This window comes from Orbicella faveolata, unplaced genomic scaffold (genome assembly GCF_042242905.1).
Source record: "Orbicella faveolata isolate gen_17 unplaced genomic scaffold, um_ofav_v1 contig_14, whole genome shotgun sequence".
Taxonomy (NCBI): domain Eukaryota; kingdom Metazoa; phylum Cnidaria; class Anthozoa; order Scleractinia; family Merulinidae; genus Orbicella; species Orbicella faveolata.
Window position 1 is genome coordinate 16835557 of NW_028301541.1, and position 20762 is coordinate 16856318.

The 20762-nt window shown below is 39.5% G+C and overlaps 2 protein-coding genes across 2 annotated transcripts in view; both read left to right on the forward strand.

Moving 5' to 3' along the window:
- The window catches only part of LOC149114267 (pyroglutamylated RF-amide peptide receptor-like), a 60606-nt gene that overhangs the window by 17959 nt on the left and 21885 nt on the right, over nucleotides 1–20762 (forward strand). The gene's annotated exons all lie outside the window — the stretch shown is intronic.
- Nucleotides 246–13729, forward strand: LOC149114269 (orexin receptor type 2-like). Its single transcript, XM_089287343.1, has 5 exons — nucleotides 246–294; nucleotides 2771–2885; nucleotides 3661–3931; nucleotides 4321–4589; nucleotides 12856–13729. The coding sequence occupies exons 1-5, from the start codon at nucleotides 246–248 to the stop codon at nucleotides 13199–13201; spliced, it is 1050 nt and encodes a 349-aa protein (XP_089143469.1). The 3' UTR covers nucleotides 13202–13729.

The following is a 20762-nucleotide window of genomic DNA, read 5'->3' on the forward strand; positions in this document are numbered from 1 at the left end:
GTTAGAACACCAGCAGCAGGAAATATTTATCACCGCCATTAAAACCCTGAAGCGCTCGATAGCGGGCAAATATTCACAACTGTTCTTGTTTTTTTTTTTTTTTTCCTGAATGACCGAAAGGATAATATATGTATTTTTTGTTACTCGACTTTTTTCATGGCGGTCTTTTATAGCTAACACAGAAATGGTGTTTCCTGTAGATCAGGCAAAATATCACTCTTGATATCATTTTAGACCAACTCATCATGTCGTCAGCGAAAGCCAAAAACAAAGTGATCGCAGCGGCTTGTAAAGGTGAGAAATACGAGATTCTTGACATGCGTGCAGAACAATCAAACAACCAAATGGTTAATCATTATATTTTCATTGCATTTGTTTGAGTGAAACCAATTTAGCATGCAAACTGAACGATTTCATTCGTAGCTAAAACTTTTGTCTTTCCAACACTTTCGTCGACATTTTCGTCCTGCTCAATAGATTTTCTTGCATTTTCCGCCCAACATTCTGAACAGTTTTCGTATTTTGTAGTCAGAAATGTGATCTATAAGGGCAATACCTTTGTAGCTAGAGACCGCGCTCAATATTATCAATATGAGCATTTGAGTGATGATCTGAAAGAATTGACTATGACAGTAAACTGCACATGCTACACAACACAGTAGTAAAAGCACCCGGCCCTGGACTAAGACCGGCTAAGGAAATATATTACTTTGCTCTGACGATAATTTACTCACATCAAATTGAAGTTAATAAATAAGTATTTATCCTCAACTCAGCCAAGGCAGGATTCACTGAAAATATTGGCAAACTTCTTAATCGGCACAATTTAAAATTCGTTCGTGAACACTTGGCTACACAACTGATGACAAAATATATTAATTGAAGCATTTTCGCTGTAAAATCAGACATGCATATCAGAAATGCGATTGTTCGGCAGGAAAATCGTGAAGATATGCATATAATTGCTTTGTTGCTAAAGATCATATCAAAGCAACACAAAGGAACAAACGGTATCTTCTGTATTTCTCTAGAACGGCTCAACAACGCGGTTTTCGGCAAAAAATAGCTGTAGGGCTTTAGCTAACCGAGACATGGATGCGCTAGGGAAAATGCATTTCCGTGTGACTCGTCCGATGGTCAACCGAGTTGTTCAGGTGCAAAGAAATGACCTCTTTGAAACTTCAAACAGTAGCTGGTTTGCAATTTGCAGAGGCGCATTTGGCGTCGGGTGATACGAAAAGCGATGGTTTAGGCTGTCTATGAAAATGAAATTGAACGTACAAGTTGGTCGTCTGTTCGTTCATCAGAATTGTAGCCACGCTGTACATCGCTTTCAGTTGGCTTCTCTTTCCCATTGGTCAAGCGCGTTCTCAAGTGTGGCGTACATCATACTTGGCGGCGCACTTCGGCTTCTTTGAACTACGAACGTTTCCATGGTCACTAAGTAAAGTCCAAGTAAGGACATTTTACGCATTCACACCCAAAGTATGTTCCAAGTGCACTTAGATTATACTTACAAGCTCTAGTGTGAAGCCAAGTAAGAAAGCAAAACAAAGGGAACATATTCCATTCTGTTACTATTCCTCTTCCTGATTCGCCCATTGTAATTACAATGACGGAAGACAAATAAAACAGTTAATTTTCCTCTACGAAAAATAGAAGTCAGTAGTCAATCTACTCTGTGAGTAGTTGGTGTTGTAAATTAGGTTTTGAATGATAGTTCACGTTTTCGATCCACATTATCAAAATGTCTGCAGTACATGGTCAGTCTATTGCTTAAAATGACGTTATTTGTCGTTAACACCATCATACTTTAGAACAGCCCTGAATAAAGTATAAATTTGTAACAATTATTTATCATGGTCATTGTTATGTATGGCCTAACCAAGGGGCACAAAAAAATTCCAAAAAAATTGACCCTTTAATTTTTTTTATGGGCGCTCGATAAAATTTGCTACTTAGAGGACCTTTTTTCGTTGTCGTTGTTGTTTATGTTTGTTTGTTTGTTTTTCCCTTTGTTTTTTCTCATTTTTTTCCCGTATATATGTGTGTGTGTTTCTATTTGTTTGTTTGTTGTTTTTTCATTTCCCTGCCTGGTGGACAATTTTGGTATGTTTCAAATGGTAAGACTGTCTGTAGTTTTAGAAACACAAAAAGAGGAATTTAGCCGAATTTTCAAGATAGCTTCTCTTTATAATTCTGTCGTTGGCTTTTGATGCCTACTCAGTGTAAGAACAGTGGTTAAAAATTTTACTTCATCAATGATAGATATTACGTTAGTGGTTGATTTTTATCACATACTAGTCGCTTGTTATAAACGGGCTCAGACTTTAGGGAGCGCATTTTGATCAGGCGAGCGCCATTTTGTTTTGGGCTTCAGAAGAGAAAAACGCCATAGGGAGTAACACTGAGACAATGCAACATGGCGGCAAATCCACTCAATCGCTAGCTAAGCTAATATCGATAATTCGCGCTCCCTCAGAAAACGCCTGCATACATTTTGCAACACGTGCGCCCCTGTAACTGACACAAAACCAATGTAGTGTACTTCATAAAACTGATGTGCCTCTTTACTAAATTACGTGGTTAGAAAATTATCAAACCATAAACTTAAGGTGGCGAATGATGAAAGTATGATGCTTCCTCTCCACTTTTACTACTTCTCACATTAAACCAGTGAATATCTAAGCTGTCAGGAATTCATTCTCCCTTTTCTCTTTATTAAACGTAGAGGGCCTCGCGACTGTGTAACATCATCAACAACGTTCAGTCATACTTCAAACATCTGGCATTGCCATAGCGACGGTACACTCCGTACTTGTCATCGTTGACATCGTTGGAAATTGTCTCGTTTGTGTGATCATAAAGAAACATCGAGACATGAGGTATGTCAAAACTAAAATAACTAAACTGTCACAGCCAGTTTTAAACACTACTAAAGGCTTACACAACAACTTTATATGACAGTGAAATAGAAAATGGTTAGCTTGAGATTTACATAGCCTGATGTGAGCATGGAAGAACGTTTAAGAGAATTATAATGAGATTAAATTTTTTGAAAGTTCTTCAATTATAAGTTCAGGTATTCCAACTTATATCGGAGTACGAGAATTCTAACTCAGGTACCTCAACCGTTTTAAATTATAAACTTTTTTTTAACTTAACAACGTAACAGCGACTTCGGAACGTTTAAAACTGGTTTTCCGTTAAGACGAAAGTCCATTGGAGCATTTACACTCCAAGCAATATTTCTAATGCCGACAGTTCTTGTATGTTCGCAGATGTAGATAATATTACCATGCTCCAATCTAGTTCAGCCATTTGAAGTTATTCAAGAGAGGATAAAGTGTAAGAGCGTAAGTCCTTCATAAAGGCCTTATTCTTAAGGTAATCTCTCTCAAGTTATTTTTAGACATGGAACCTAATTCTGAATAATGTCACTACGCGCGTAACATGGATGTTTTCGTGGAGGATGACAATTAATGAGAAGCTGCGTGTGCCGTCCAGGTGACGGCAGTGCTTCTCTCTAGGCCCTCCTGAGGTTTTCGAAGCCTGAAATGGTCTAAAAATAATTTAATAGGGATTACCTTTGTAATGAGTTCTATTAGAAGAATTAATTATCTCACCCTTCATCATCTCTCGATTTATGATATTCCACAGGACTCCCATCAACTATTTACTTGTGAACCTGGCTGTAGCGGATGCCATGTATGCGACCTTTGTAACACCACAGACTTTCTTCATGATCACTCCCACCCACCCAGGGGGAACAATTGGTACAGTTTTATGCAAATCGGTGACGGGTGGCTGCCTCGCATGGATTGCTGGAATCTCCTCAGTAGTCACTTTGGTTGCAATTGCCGCTGAACGATATTTTGCGGTAATCTACCCTGCTGGTAGCATGGGCAAACTTACCAAGCATAAACTGAAGGTGAGTCACTGACAAAGTTCAATTAGTACTATTAGCATATACCAAACCAGTGCATTGTTTTTTGTTTCTTTTTTTCACGCATTCTGAATGAGTGAATGGCTATCCCCGGCGTGGGTTCAAAAGCAAGAATACTTTACAATTCCTTTTGATGAAATGTCGCCGGCTCGGCGAAAATTAACCACTAGCAACCTCGACCAGTATTACGGGGAATAACTGTCAACTATAGAGTTACAAAGAAAGCTTTCAAACCATGTCTACTGATCTAACACATCACCAGTGTGATGCGTATTGCTACTCCTTGAAAAGCATCCCTAAAAGAAGCGTTAACGGAACAGGTTTAAAATAGTATTTGCGTTGCTATGTTAACGTTTTACGTTTCGCTGTTTCAGGTGATCATTCCTGGTTCATGGATCTTCGCATTGATAGTCAACATACCACTGTTTCTAGTCTTAAACGTAAAGGACAATGCCTGTACGTTGAATGAAGAATGGATACAGAAAGTTTATATTTTGTACTGGACAGTCATCGTAATTGCAGCCATAGTACTGATGGCTGGGTTGTATTCCAGAATCGTGTGCACCATCTGGTTCAAACATGGGCCCGACAATCAACTTACCTTTCAACAGAGGGTAAGTAGTAAGGGAGCTCATCAGTCACCGTAATCTGAGTTATTTTGGCCACTTACAAATGTATCTATAAATTGAAAGAAAACCTAAAAATAGCATTTTACTAAGATAGAAAAACACGAAAGAGATACCGTTGAGCAACAGTGATAGTTAGGGATGGAGAAGATTGACACGGATTATAAACAACAGACGTAAAAATGTCAGGCTAAATTTTTAAGTTGCGCAAACAATGACGAAGCTACTTTGAGAAACAAGATCAATATGTGAACGCTTTTCGTTGGCTGCTCTGACGATAGCTACTGAAGTGTTCAAATGAACGCTCATGACTGAAACTTGCAGATAGCCACGTTTTTTTTCAATTATTTTCTGGTGCCCGAACATTCTGGAAACGTCTTGTTCGAGCGTTGCTGTTAAGTGAATACTCTCCACCAAGCAGTAACCATGGAAAACAAACGCAAACAAAATATCACTCTCTCTGTTTTTTGAAATGTCTTCACCTTGGTAAATACTCTGAATACTTAAGAATGGCTGACTGTTAGGATCGAGAAACGCCGGTCAACGACCCATTTGGCAAATCGCTCATATTTTGCCCAAAGATACCCTTAGGTGACCTAATTCTAAAAATCATATTATAAGGTTCCAGCGAATTTTTATTTTTCAGAAATTCGCGAAAATTTGAAAGCGCGGTCAAAGTGCGGTTTTTCGTGTAATAAAATGACCGAAATAAGGTGCGAGGACGAAGCGCTGCTAAAGTCTTAAAATAAATTAAATTGACTTCAAACTTCACACAAATGTGGAACAACCACTCTAATTTATTCCTCGTTTTAAACTAATCTCAGATATGTTGATATAGTGGTTTTCCAAACCATTTTAAAAACACCTATGAAGCGTGTGAAAAATAACGGCAAAATATAGGTCATGTTTAACAGCATAAAAATGCACCTGGTACCTCACTTTCCGATTATTTTACTTTGCAGCCTTAAAATATCATTATTAGACATATACCATGCCAAATTTCATGCTCGAACTCGCAGTATTTCCCTTTGAGAAAAACGAAAATCTATGTCAATGTGTTGGGCGCAAATGACACAACAATTATACACAAACAAGAGACAAATCAATTTCAATAGCGAAAGTAAAAGGCTATCATTAATCAATTAAATCAATTAAGCAATTCACTGCTATCAGTAGAAATATAATGTCCTCATAATATGTCCAATACATAAAAACTGTTTTTAGACGTTTTCGATCTTTGTTTAATTTCCTGTCCGCCGTCATGTCTAGTTTATCATCGCGTGTATTTCCTCAATGTCAACAACACTGTGAATGGTTCTCATAACAAACGCACAGAGGTTTCCTGGAACCTCGATGTTTTCGATTCACCAAAACGCTTTAAGTTCGTTAAGACACGATAATGGGTCAACTTGGAATGCTGTTTAGCATTAAGGACGTTAAAGGACTGTAAATTAATCGAGTTGAAATATCTTGAGGCAAATCAAAATCGCGCCCTTATTCTAATTGCTAAACAGCCGATCTCCGTTCAAGTTCAAGAAGTCGAGAGGTTAATTCGGCAATGTATCACCGGTACAACAACAAAATCAAACCGAGGGCATCAAAAGTGTAAGTTTAAAAGTGAAGTGGCAAGTTCGAAGTAAATTTCGCCTATATGAATTGGAAACAAGAAGTGAAACGGTCTGACCCGAAACAAATAAACGAAATATTAATACGACTAATTTAATCCGAAAATGTTGCAGAAAACATACCTAAAAGCCGTCGATTTCCCTCAATACCACTCCACATTGCCTTAAAGAGGCCAAGCTTTCTGCTGTAAGAATCAGGGGCCGCATGAATCTGTTTTTATTATATCGGCAACCATGCTGCGTGGCTGATATTCGAGACTCAGTAAAACTTGTCACACAACCGTACGAGCAGCCCAGTCACGCTTTCACTGCTTTCGCGAAAATGTTCAACATTTCGCAATTACAAGTTTTAAGTAGTGACAGTAGATTGAAATGCGCTTTTTAAAGCTGTCCTATCCAGGAGCAATTATTTCTTGTTCTTGAATGGCTTTTAGTTGTAGCTACAGTCGGGGAGGGGGGGGGGGGGTACTCCCGGAAATTTCGAATATCTGTATGCCGTGGAAGATTAAGTGGTCTCTAGCTCTTAACGCCAACACTGAAACACCACATGATTCTCGAAGTATCACAGGGATCACTAAGCAAAATAATTTTGAGTTTAGCTCCGCTGAGTCAGATACCTGTTGGCGCGCATATTGCATTGACCGTGGACAGGTGGAAAAACAGTTAAACCGGAAAAGCCTGTTGCACATTGTAATTCAGCGTTGTCCAACACGCAATCGGTCTGGTTGTAATGCTAATCGTATTTGATAGAATCTCAAGTTTTCTTTCGACACATACTCACGTATTGGGGTGGTGACATACCACTAGATGGGCGTGGCCGGGAGCCACGAGTCAAGTCAGTCAACTCGCAAAGCTCAACCGAGAAGAGTGATAGTGAACCACTGGTGGAAGGACTGCAGATTGTCCCTACGCCTCACCCTAATAGGCCTCTGTGTTATTCTAATGAACTGATGCTGTTACAATGATACTATTTAGCTTTATGAACATGCTAATGGTAAAGGTTTTCTTTTGCAGTATAAAAGAATCATTAATAAGTAGTTCTTTGTGAAAAACTATTTTAAGGAAAGTAAGCTGTTCGCGAGATCTATGTTTTCAGATGTTCTAGAGTGATTAGTTTGTTAGGGCACTGTTGCGCTGCGCTTGCGCGCAGTGTCGGAAAAAGTACGTTAGATCATCTGTTTCTAAGTTGATAAAGGCAAATTAATCGCTGCAGCGAATTTGGAAAGGGTGACGATTCCAACCTCGTTCCCAGAGTCTCTCATCTTACCACCCTGTCGTTCCCATATTCGCTGGGAACGAGGTTGAGACGATTCGGCCGTTAGTTTTTCCTCTAAAGGATCTCCCTCCTCTACTCCCACTCCCTCTCTACAAAAATTTGACGATCCTCCTCCCCCGGCAAGAGATGTTTGCTCAATACCGAAGAAGTCAAACATCGACAGTTCCTAAGAATACTTCCGGCAAGTGCAGTTGTTAGTAAAATACTTCACAAGCGCTGAGTATGGAGCTATTCCGCGCACGAATGGGAGAGGTATATCTAATCCCATGTCTTCGCACCCGCATCGTAGCATAGGCAGTTTCAGGTTCTTTAGGCCACCCTCCATCGCCAAGGCACAGGGGTCTTGCTGGTCGTATACCAAAGGATGCTGGAGCTGAACTATTTCTACAACTTCCTTTACCTGACTAAAATTGCTCTCCTCTTCAGATACCTGAACATGCATCTCATCAGGATCACTTTGGCGCAGAGCATCACTTTGTGAGACAAAAACTAGCACCTGAAAAAGACGAATATTATAAGGGCCCCGGGCTCTGCGCATCTCCCGCGCCACCATTTCGGCGTCAAGCTTTCGGCCTGTCGTTTGACCAACGCGGGATTTTGCCATGAGATACGATTGCTGTTTGTCATTGACTGCCCTGAGAGCCCAACCCCCTTTTAAAGCAACAAGGACTTCTTGGTGACGTACTGTGGCTTTGAGTTAAGCGCCAACGCTTGCTCCAAGCAGGGTTTGTAGCACATTTTGGCTAAGTCCATAAGGGAATGTCTCTCCAGAGACTAAGTACATTTCTCCAGTGACAAGTGCTTCTCTAAAGTAGACAGCCTATGAAAGATACGAATGCAGCTGCCTTGAAGGCATTAATACACCCTGTCGTGCATGGTTACTATCCATGGAAACATCACCAGACGCTTCCTCGGTCACACCCGTTGATACTGGCACTGATGTTGAGGTCGCAGTGTTCGCACCTCTTTACAAAATGACCTGAAGTCTCCTTCAGAGAACGAGGCTTCCAGCAGAAATAAACAAAGAGCGATGTCTGACTAAATTGCAAAAGAAACCCCTGTCCATTAGCATGTTCATAAAGCTAAATAGTATCATTGTAACAGCATCAGTTCATTAGAATAACACAGAGGCCTATTAGGATGAGGCGTAGGGACAATCTGCAGTCCTTCCACCAGTGGTTCACTATCACTCTTCTCGGTTGAGCTTTGCGAGTTGACTGACTTGACTCGTGGCTCCCGGCCACGCCCATCTAGTAGTATGTCACCACCCCAGTACGTGAGTATGTGTCGAAAGAAAACTTGAGATTCTATCAAATACGATTAGCATTACAACCAGACCGATTGCGTGTTGGACAACGCTGAATTACAATGTGCAACAGGCTTTTCCGGTTTAACTGTTTTTCCACCTGTCCACGGTCAATGCAATATGCGCGCCAACAGGTATCTGACTCAGCGGAGCTAAACTCAAAATTATTTTGCTTAGTGATCCCTGTGATACTTCGAGAATCATGTGGTGTTTCAGTGTTGGCGTTAAGAGCTAGAGACCACTTAATCTTCCACGGCATACAGATATTCGAAATTTCCGGGAGTACCCCCCCCCCCCCCCTCCCCGACTGTAGCTACAACTAAAAGCCATTCAAGAACAAGAAATAATTGCTCCTGGATAGGACAGCTTTAAAAAGCGCATTTCAATCTACTGTCACTACTTAAAACTTGTAATTGCGAAATGTTGAACATTTTCGCGAAAGCAGTGAAAGCGTGACTGGGCTGCTCGTACGGTTGTGTGACAAGTTTTACTGAGTCTCGAATATCAGCCACGCAGCATGGTTGCCGATATAATAAAAACAGATTCATGCGGCCCCTGATTCTTACAGCAGAAAGCTTGGCCTCTTTAAGGCAATGTGGAGTGGTATTGAGGGGAATCGACAGCTTTTAGGTATGCAACATTTTCGGGTTAAATTAGTCGTATTAATATTTCGTTTATTTGTTTCGGGTCAGACCGTTTCACTTCTTGTTCCCACTTTATATAGGCGAAATTTACTTCGAACTTGCCACTACACTTTTAAACTTACACTTTTGATGCCCTCGGTTTGATTTTGTTGTTGTACCGGTGATACATTGCCGAATTAACCTCTCGACTTCTTGAACTTGAACGGAGATCGGCTGTTTAGCAATTAGAATAAGGGCGCGATTTTGATTTGCCTCAAGATATTTCAACTCGATTAATTTACAGTCCTTTAACGTCCTTAATGCTAAACAGCATTCCAAGTTGACCCATTATTGTGTCTTAACGAACTTAAAGCGTTTTGGTGAATCGAAAACATCGAGGTTCCAGGAAACCTCTGTGCGTTTGTTATGAGAACCATTCACAGTGTTGTTGACATTGAGGAAATACACGCGATGATAAACTAGACATGACGGCGGACAGGAAATTAAACAAAGATCGAAAACGTCTAAAAACAGTTTTTATGTATTGGACATATTATGAGGACATTATATTTCTACTGATAGCAGTGAATTGCTTAATTGATTGAATTGATTAATGATAGTCTTTTACTTTCGCTATTGAAATTGATTTGTCTCTTGTTTGTGTATAATTGTTGTGTCATTTGCGCCCAACACATTGACATAGATTTTCGTTTTTCTCAAAGGGAAATACTGCGAGTTCGAGCATGAAACTTGGCATGGTATATGTCTAATAATGATATTTTAAGGCTGCAAAGTAAAATAATCGGAAAGTGAGGTACCAGGTGCATTTTTATGCTGTTAAACATGACCTATATTTTGCCGTTATTTTTCACACGCTTCATAGGTGTTTTTAAAATGGTTTGGAAAACCACTATATCAACATATCTGAGATTAGTTTAAAACGAGGAATAAATTAGAGTGGTTGTTCCACATTTGTGTGAAGTTTGAAGTCAATTTAATTTATTTTAAGACTTTAGCAGCGCTTCGTCCTCGCACCTTATTTCGGTCATTTTATTACACGAAAAACCGCACTTTGACCGCGCTTTCAAATTTTCGCGAATTTCTGAAAAATAAAAATTCGCTGGAACCTTATAATATGATTTTTAGAATTAGGTCACCTAAGGGTATCTTTGGGCAAAATATGAGCGATTTGCCAAATGGGTCGTTGACCGGCGTTTCTCGATCCTAACAGTCAGCCATACTTAAAAGGCTTGTTCAGTCTGCGATCCAGCTATTATTAGTTAAGAGGAACTGATATTTTTAGTCTGCCAAAAATATGTAAAACCTCTTAAGACCTTAATCCCGTTAAGTCAGTTACCGGGCAACTAGTACGCGCCCAGGACCGCACTTCTAGATCAATATCAGTAAAGATCTCAACACCAGGCGCAAATTAATTTTGCCTTAATTGTGTCATCGCATAAATTTTTCTGCCTTGATCTAACTTTTATTTCGTTATTTTATTGATAACACCAGGTAGCTCGATTATATATTAGCACTGTTAAAGAAATGTTACCGTGTGAATTCGAGAGTACATCAAGTTTATGCACGCGTGCATAGTGACAGATCTTGTTTCCAGGAATCGTACTTTCAAACCACTTTGCTGATTCATTTGTTAACTTGGAAAATATTTATTATTTTCCAAGTTGTAATCCTGGAACGATTTCCCTCCATCACTCCTTCACTCCTCCAATCCTGCACTCCTCCCCACTCCTTCACTCCTTCACTCCTTCACTCCTTCACTCCTTCACTCCTTCACTCCTTCACTCCTTCACTCCTTCACTCCTTCACTCCTTCACTCCTTCACTCCTTCACTCCTTCACTCCTTCACTCCTTCACTCCTTCACTCCTTCACTCCTTCACTCCTTCACTCCTTCACTCCTTCACTCCTTCACTCCTTCACTCCTTCACTCCTTCACTCCTTCACTCCTTCACTCCTTCACTCCTTCACTCCTTCACTCCTTCACTCCTTCACTCCTTCACTCCTTCACTCCTTCACTCCTTCACTCCTTCACTCCTTCACTCCTTCACTCCTTCACTCCTTCACTCCTTCACTCCTTCACTCCTTCACTCCTTCACTCCTTCACTCCTTCACTCCTTCACTCCTTCACTCCTTCACTCCTTCACTCCTTCACTCCTTCACTCCTTCACTCCTTCACTCCTTCACTCCTTCACTCCTTCACTCCTTCACTCTTTCACTTCCCGTTAGACATTTGGAAACCCGGGGGGGGGGGGGGAAACTCCCATATGAAAAGGCAAGGGATGCTCGTTGGAAAATTTGAATTTATCTCCTAAGGGAGATTAATTTGGACGTTGCTTGAGCTTCATTAGACCCCTAAAATATACCACTTAAAACGAATAGGTTCGATTACTTGCCACTGTTCAAGAGAGGATACCGCGCACTTGTAGACCCGACTCGCGTACTCGAGAGATTAGCGGATATCAAGCCTAAAAACAGAAATTAAATGAGAGCGTTTCTTTTATTATTTCCTCGGGTGCACTCTAAAGGTTACTTTGACAGCTAAAAATAGTGACCTTTCGTCATCAACATCCCAAGTGAGACCAGAATCCTTGATTTTTACCCGAGACGACGAGCATCCCCGACCTTATCATGTAGGAGTCCCCCCGGGTGTCGAACATCAGCCGTCTAAGACCGTTTTACAGTCGCTTGCAGCGTATCAAGTAGTTATTTTCGAGAGGTAGAAGGTAGAACGAATTTTCCATTGCAAGGAAAATACTTATGGTTCTTGCATGCTTAGCGATTCGATTCAGGGAAAGTCTTCGTAGTTTTTCGTCACAAACCTACGTGATATGTGAATTCGAAAGCAATTGATATAAACGAATGATTAAAGGCTTCAGACGATTTTTTTAACACAAGAAATGGAAAGAAAAACGCTACCTTTCGGTAGTTTTAAGAAAAGAAAAAACAATGAAGAAGAAAAGAAATAAAAATCAGCAGTAACCACTAGGATTCGAACTTCCAATGTCTCGCATGGCGAGCCAGCACTTATCACACTGAACTCTTCGACATCAGTTACCGATAACGAAAGTATTAATTATTTATTTACGTACCGCAGGCTGATGAGTTTCGTTCAGTCTGTACCTCACTTTTGACCAAACAAAATAATCTTGCCATTTTTGACTACAGCACAAGGAAGGCTTGTACAGATACATGTAATGTAAAACGTGTAGGCAGGTCTGACTAACAAACAGATTCTTAACGTTGAACATTTTCATTTTGCAAATATCACAACACACCCCTGAATAGAAAAAGGGTTTATGGGCTTGTTAGAAAGCTAGACTGCCCTCAAATCACAACTAGTTCCTTAATGAGCAGAGCCTCTTAACACCCTTTCATAATTTATTTTCCAAGTTCAGTAGCTCACAGCCACTTTGATTACTATCTTAATTGTATTTTTCTCTATATATTCAGGGCGTCATGAGAGTGCGGAAGCGAGTCACTTTGATGGGGGTAACTGTCACTGCCATATTTGGAATCTGTTGGGCACCTGACGTAATTGCGCACAACTTAGACATCAACACATCTCTCAGTATCAGTGAAGATGCATACGCCGTTATTCATACGCTAGTACTGTTCAGTTCCGCTGTCAACCCATTTGTATACGCTCTGGTTAACAAAACCTTCCAAGAAAAGCTAAAAGGAATGTTATGCTGTAGCTGTACCGGCTCCACGGGATCCACACGAAATCGAGTTTGCCAACAAAATTTAAACTCCACAGTAGGGACATCAACTTTGGTGTGATCAAAAAATCTAAAAACATTTCTCCTTTTAATAATGCCTTTTTGTAATTAAAGGAAAATGTGACGGCATTATACAGATTGGAGAGACAAAGTTATGATAAACGTTAGCACTTTAAACTGCCTTGAGAGACAGCGATTTTCCTCTCTTTCTCTGAGTAGCAAGAGAAGGGAATCTCACAGGGTAGGCAACTTTACAGGAGTATTACCTTTCATAGATCTGGCAGGAACGTTATTGCAATTCTTCAATTTAGCGTCGGGACCGCTACTTACATTTGGTAGTTTAAGGGAGTTCACTTATTGGAAGAGGGAGCGTTTATTCGTTTTTCATAAATATCACGATGTGACCCAGTTCTTTAATGAAAAACAGAACCTTTAACTCAAGAACTTTCATAATGTTCAATATTGCTTCACAGTCCATCCATAGTTCATTCATCTAATTACTCTATTAACTGTCAATGCCTTAAATGACACTGTCGCTATGGGCACGCTTAGCTTGTATAAAGAGGGTGCTTAATGAATTTGGAATGGGGGGGGGGGTGGAAGCGCTTATTAGGTTATATAGCATATCACATCTATAGGTATGCACATTAAAAACACACAGCGCGACCGGCTCCCAGTTGTCTTACACCAATAAATAACTCACAGGCCATTGGTCTAAATATTTTCAGGTTTTAATGTCATCACAGCTGCTTAAGTTGTGTATGTAAGAGCTGCATGATCATTCATGTATTTACATCAATTAGTGTTTATTATTCGTTCACGAACACGTGCACCCTCCTCCGTTATTATGGGTACCAGCACCCCTATCATTTATGCTTTTAATTTATAATAATAATTACTGTAATAAATTATTTCTAGATCTGAGGTGAAATAAAAGTTTTGTTGTTTTGTCTGTTGTTGTTGTTGCATATGTTCGATGCCTCTGCAGATATAACCAATGGCTTATATTTGGCGCGAAAAAATTGCTCAGAAATTTTTCCGCGGACATTATCTGTTCTGAGAAGCAAACCCAGAGAGTGAAGTTAGAGGAAAACTGTCAGTTCCGAGGAACAGATAATGTCCAAGGACAAATATGTGATCATTTTTTACAGTCAAATGGAGGCTATTGCATTTATTATCTTTATTATCCTTTCCTTTAATAATACTTCCTTTAATATTTTTCTCAACACGGGTGATCTGAAAATTGGGGAATATCACTCGGATATTCCCCAGTTTTAGCTGGGCATATTCAGTCACGTGACGCGTTTACACCAGTCGCGTGCAAACGAAAATATTCGATGGATTATAAAGCTAGGTACTATACGTGATTGGTTGTCAGTTTCGCATGCTGAGCTCAATAACTGCTCGCAGTATCGTTATTAATGATTGAATAACCGTTTACCAAAACCTGCCTTTACAATACGTCTGCGATTCTATTAGGATGCAGAAATTTAAGCGTCAAAACGTTTCAAATGATAAAGAAAATTGATGCAACTCTCATATGAAAATACAGACAGCTTTTAATTTTGCTACCATTTTTTTTTTATGATGACTATTTAAATAAGGCCCCATTTACAATACGCCAGAGAAATTTGAAAACGGAGGTTTCACCCTGAAAACGCATCAAACGTTTTGCGTTTTTTCTCACATTACGCCGGAGAAATTTGAAAACGCAAAAATCACCGGTCATTTTGGATTTGTGTTTGAGGAAAACTCGGTCAGGGAAATCACTGGATTATCGGGACATCATCATTTTCGAAAAGCTCCTGTTTTCAAAATAATTTCCCTCCAAACTAAAGCGCAATGAAGGCATTTTCAAATTCCTCCGGTTTGAAGAGCATTTTCGGAAGGCTCCGTTTTCGTGATGGCTCAGTGTGGACAGTTGGCCTAAAGATAGCAATAAAGCTGCGTTTTTAATTTTCTTCGGCGTGGTGTGAACGGGGCTTAACATAACGAGCACCGGCTGGTAATCACGTGGTCCAAGTTGTATAAATTTTCTTACGATGATTATTGAACTGCTGTCCTTCATAATCCTTTTCTTGCGATGACATCAGTGATAGCAGTTTTTTTGGACTGGCTACAACATTACCGTTCAACTTCTCCGATTGTCCACAAGTGAAGTGTTTTAGGTAAGATTGTCATTTTGCATTTATTTTCTAAGATTTTAGACATTTCATTAATAGGTTTTAAAATATCAAAAAATGTGCTAAAAGTTGGTAGATATTATCTGCATATTGTATTAAATCATTTTGTTTTAAAGGTGTGAAACATATTGAAGTAAAAGAATTGCTAAAACAGGACTTGAATAAAATTTTTTAAGCAAATAATAATCGTAGGACAATGTAACAATGAGGAAACACCCTGTAAGAACACGTTCGCTAAAAGCTGTACCTCGACAACTCGATAGAGGAACAGAATTTCCCAAGCTGCTGACATTATGATGAAGCGGGCAAAGAGAACGTGAATTTTAATCATTCAAATAAATAAGTGGATTTCTTTTCTTTTCCATCAAGAGTTTCTTAAAATTAATAGAAACCATTTTCTTCGCGTTCCTATCGAGTTGTAGCAACACAAGAAAAAGTTTGAAGCAGGAATTTCGGTAGTAGATTTTTCTGTAACCAGAAGTGAAGGTTTGCATAAGAAATGTTGCAGCAACACGAGCAGCAGGCAATACATATTTATCTCTGTCATTAAACCTGGAAGCGCTCGATAGCGCTCAAATATTCACAAAATGTTTCGCAGGGTTTAACCGGCTGACCGGAATGTGGAACTTTTGCCGCTGAGGAGATCTATTTTTTTTAGTACTCCAGTTTTTTGATGGTAGTCTTTTATATCTAAAATAGAAATAGTGGTTCCTGTGGATTCAAACTTCTTAATCTACATGAGTTCAAACTCAGTTCGTGAAAAGACAATCATTTTAAAAAAGGCTACATCGTAAACAACAATGCTACCCAGAAGCTTTATACTGCAATTTATATTCACGCCATTCTGCTGTAACTATCCTTCTTATCCGCGCAGTATAGAATGGCGTCGAATGGTGAGCGACAAACTAAACCATACTTTCAAAGATAAACAGTTTATATTAAAATATCCCAATACGAGAATATCGAAGTCAGGTGTCAATCAGGTTTTAAATGAAAATTCTTCTTTTCAATTCTTATTATTAAACTGTCTGCGTCATATCTCCCATCTATTGTTTTAAAACTGTCGTATATCTGATCAGCATCATCTCATGTTAGAACATCTTTGAATAAAGCATAAATTTCTAGCAATAATCATTATGTTTATTATTATGTATAAAATAAGGAAGAGGTCATGTATTTAAAGCAATAGTTTAAGCAGGACTAAATAAATTCCAATTACATACGCATCGATCCAGTATTCTTTTTTTTTTTTTCTTTTAAGCAGCGCTGGTTTTAATTTGCTACCTGGAGTTTGTCTATTTTTTAAAAAGAAAAATTCTAGTTTTTAGTCTTTTAATTTTTTTTTTTTCTTTTTCATGTTGCTGCCAGGTGGGCAGTACATGTTCGTATGTTTAAAATGATAAGACTGTCTGTAGTCTTAAAAACCCAAGATAAGTATAGACAAGGAATCGAGTTGAATTGTCAAGATACCTTCTCCATCCCATTTTAAAGATCGCTTTTAATATGCATTCAACGTGAGAAAGGTAAGGACATTTGCTTCTCACAATCTTTCAAAAATAGGAGCACTGAGAAAAGCTCATCACTATTATTCTATCCAAGCTTGTGTGGTAAAGATTCGACAAAGTTCGATTTCATTGAAGACCTATTTTTTTTCACCTGATTCAAGAAAAGGTTATCAATTGGGCGCATGATTTTCTAGGACAGAATGGCTACAGCCACCTTGTTTCTGTCTATCTGGAATTTGTTAGCTAGGCGTATTTTAGCTATCCAACAGAACCAGGCGTTTTAGCGGGGCAGGGCGCTATAGCGTTACAGTTAGCGGAATTAAAACAAAAAAAACAAAAAAAACATGTGTCTCCCATAAACCCCCTGTTAGACCGGTTAACTTATGAGAGTGAGGGAGTGCATTTTGATCTAGCAAGCGCCATCATTTTTTGGACTTAGATAGGAAGAAGCGTCATAGACAGTAGGATTAAAGTAATCTAACATGGCGGCAAATCTACTCAATCACCTAATGTTCATAATCCACGCTCCCTCAGAAAAAGGTCGCTATGCATTTTGAAACAATTGCCCCCCAAATGTCATCTTAGGTTCTTCATTGTCTGTACCTTGTTTCAAAGTTATGCGCGAAGGAAACTGCTTAGCTATACGTATACCGACCATGACATGGAAACTGTTCCATCGCATTGTGGTTACGGTGCCATTTACATGGATTTACAGGTTAGGTTTTACATGCTCGGCCTGGTCTCCTAACGTGTTCGTTTTTCTTTTTCTGCAATTTTGTTTCCTCGATGCACATGTGTCCCTGTAACGGGAGCAAAGTCCATCAAAGATACTGCATAATATGTCCTTCGTTACTAACTTACAGGATCAGATAATCATCATAAAAAGAACTTAAACTAACGCAATCATATGGTGTGATGTAATGAAGGCATGAAGTTTCAATCTCCTTAATTTATATTCAAGGTAACATTACCAGACGAAATATTCATCAGATATTCAATAATCAGTGCTTGGCACTTCCGTTTTTTCTCACATGTCAAGTATCCACAAATAATCATCTAGTTATCAGGAATTCACTCCTCCTTATCTCTTCATTAAACCTAGCAGACCTCGCGACTGTGTAACATCAGCAACAACATTCAGTCATGATCGAATCATATGGCATTGCCATAGCAACGGTACACTCCGTACTTGTCATCGTAGACATCGTTAGAAATTGCCTCGTTTGTGCGATCATAAAGAAACATCGAGACATGAGGTATGTTAAAACTAAAATAACTAGAATATCACAGCCAGTTTGAAACACTACCGAAGGTTGTTACAGCGACTTCACATAGCAGTGAAATAGAAATTGCATGGTTAGCTTGTGGTTTACATAGCCTGATGTGAACATGGGAGAAAAGTTTTTAAAGTTCTTAGATTACATGTTCACGGATTTGAATTTTCAGCTGGCATAAGATGTACAACTCAGGCACCTCAGCCGTTTTCAACTAAACAATGCATTCGTGAAGGTTAAAATTAGTTATTTCCTTAATACGAAAGTCCATTGGAGGATTTACATTCCTAGCAATATTTGTAATGTCCACGGTTCTTGTACATTCGCACAAGTAGATAATATTACCATGCTTCTGTCCAGGTCAGCCATTCTTCTGAAGTTATGCAAGACAAAATGAAGAGTGAGAGAGTAAGTCACTCATAAAGGCCTTATTCTTAAGGTAATCCCGATCAGAATATTTCTAAACATCGCCTGCGTTGATGCAGCTTGCGTTGATATCGATATTTTTGTACAGGATAAAAACGATTGAAAAACAGTTATTTGGGCTGTGTACCTGAGCAAAAACTGCGTCACAGGAGTGCCTTTTTCAGACCCCCAAGGGATTCCGAAACCAGGAGTGATCTAAAAATAACTTGAGATGGATTAACTCGAGTATATTTGAAGGACTGACTCTTTTACTCTTCATCTTCTCCTAACTGAAGTATGTATGTATTTATGATATTCCATGATTTCCCATCAACTATCTACTAGTGAATCTGGCTGTAGTGGGTATGCTGTACGCAACCTTTATTACCCCAAACACTCCACGGGCTCACTTCCACCCACCCAGATGGTATGGCCGGTACAGTTTTATGCAAATTGATGACGGGTGGAGGCTTGGCATGGATTACTGGAATTTCCTCGGTAGTCACTTTGATTGCAATTGCTGCTGAACGATATTTTGCGGTAAACTATTGTGTTGGTAACATTGGCAAACTTACCAAGCGTAAACTAAAGGTGCGTCACTGACAAAGTGTGATTACTAGTAACTATAGAGTGATTATTAAGAAGAAACGTGTTTTTAGTATGTCTACGCAGATGGTTAATAGTATGAAAAAGAAAACTGAATCGGTATATTAAGCATAACACGTTCCTATTTCAGATGATCATTCCCGGTTCGTGGATCTTTTCATTGATAGTCCATATACCTCTGTTCCTGGCCTTAAACGTAACGGACAATTCCTGTGTGTGGATGGTTGAAGAATGGATGCCAAAAGCCTATTATTTGTACTGGTCAGCCATTGTAGTTGTAGCCATGGCAATAATAGGTGGGTTGTATTCCAGAATCGTGTACACCCTGTGGCTCAAACGTGATCCTGAGAATCAACTCACTTTCCAACAGAGGGTAAGTATTAAGCAAAGAAGTTCAATACGTGAACATTTTTCTTTTAGTCAATCTTAGGATGTTGGCGGGAAAGAAAATTCGGAGTATTTCTTCCTTTCTAGTCTATGGATATTAAGAGGTAAGCCTCAATGAAAGTTCTCCCCGTACGCCAGTTTTGATCTTCTTGATTCTCTATGGGTGCCCTAATCGAACTTTTCCGCGTACCAAGGCCTCGCCAGCTAAGTAGGGGGGGGGGGGGAGGAGGGGGGGCAGCTATTTCGACAAGAACCGTAATGATTATGACAGAATGTGGTTGGCACATTATGTTCAAGTGTCACGCTCTTTTTGTGAGAGTAAGATCGTGACAGTGTGACTGTGACATCATGTCTGACATTCGCATTGTGACGGACAACAAAAGGCCCATCGATTTACAAAATTCAACTCATGATAATAGACAAAGTTTGATATAGAGATTGTAATCCTCACCTGTGACTGACGCTGTCAATAACTTAATTGTCCCTACGATATTTTGATTGAAACATTGCCATTAATATTGCGATACTATGACACCATTTGCAGGCCTTTTTTTGACAATTTACTTTCAAATTACTTTGCCGATTCATTCGTTGCTATTTTAACTGGATTTATCTCTCTCTCTCTCTGCACACAGGGCGTGCTAAGAGTGGGGAAGCGAGTCACTTTAATGGAGCTAACCGTCACTGCCATATTTGGAATCAGTTGGGCGCCTGACCTATTTGCGTACAACTTAGACTACTTGACATCCCTCAGTGTTAGTGAACTCGCATACGCTGTTATTCATATGCTAACACTCTCCAGTTCCGCTGTCAACCCATTTGTGTATGCTCTGGTCAAGAAAACCTTCCAAGAAAAGCTTAAGGGAATGACATGCTGTAGGTGTACCGGCTCCACGGGATCCACACGAAATCGGGTTTTCCCACAAAAAGTCATCTGCACAGCAGGGATATCATCTTTAAAGTGATCGAAAAATCTAAAACATTTCTTCTTTGAATGCTTTGTTTAAAGTTAAAAGGACATTGTGACATGGAGAGATAAAGTTATGAGAATGATTCTCTTCTCCCAGCAACTACAGAAGAAAACGACGATCGCGGATCGGGGATCGCAGATCGCAAAACGTTCTGCGATCGTCTGCGATCATATGGAAACACACTTCTGCGATCGTCTGCGATACTGTGATCGTGATCGCAGACGACCGCAGACGATCGCAGAAGATAGAACCATGTTCTATTAATGCTTTTAATGTTGGCTTGATGGCTTA

Coding starts and splice junctions, on each gene's coding strand:
- LOC149114269 (XM_089287343.1), top strand. CDS start 246: ATGTCGTCAGCGAAAGCCAAAAACAAAGTGATCGCAGCGGCTTGTAAA. Junction 295..2,770: donor GATCGCAGCGGCTTGTAAAG/GTGAGAAATACG, acceptor AACAACGTTCAG/TCATACTTCAAACATCTGGC. Junction 2,886..3,660: donor AAGAAACATCGAGACATGAG/GTATGTCAAAAC, acceptor GATATTCCACAG/GACTCCCATCAACTATTTAC.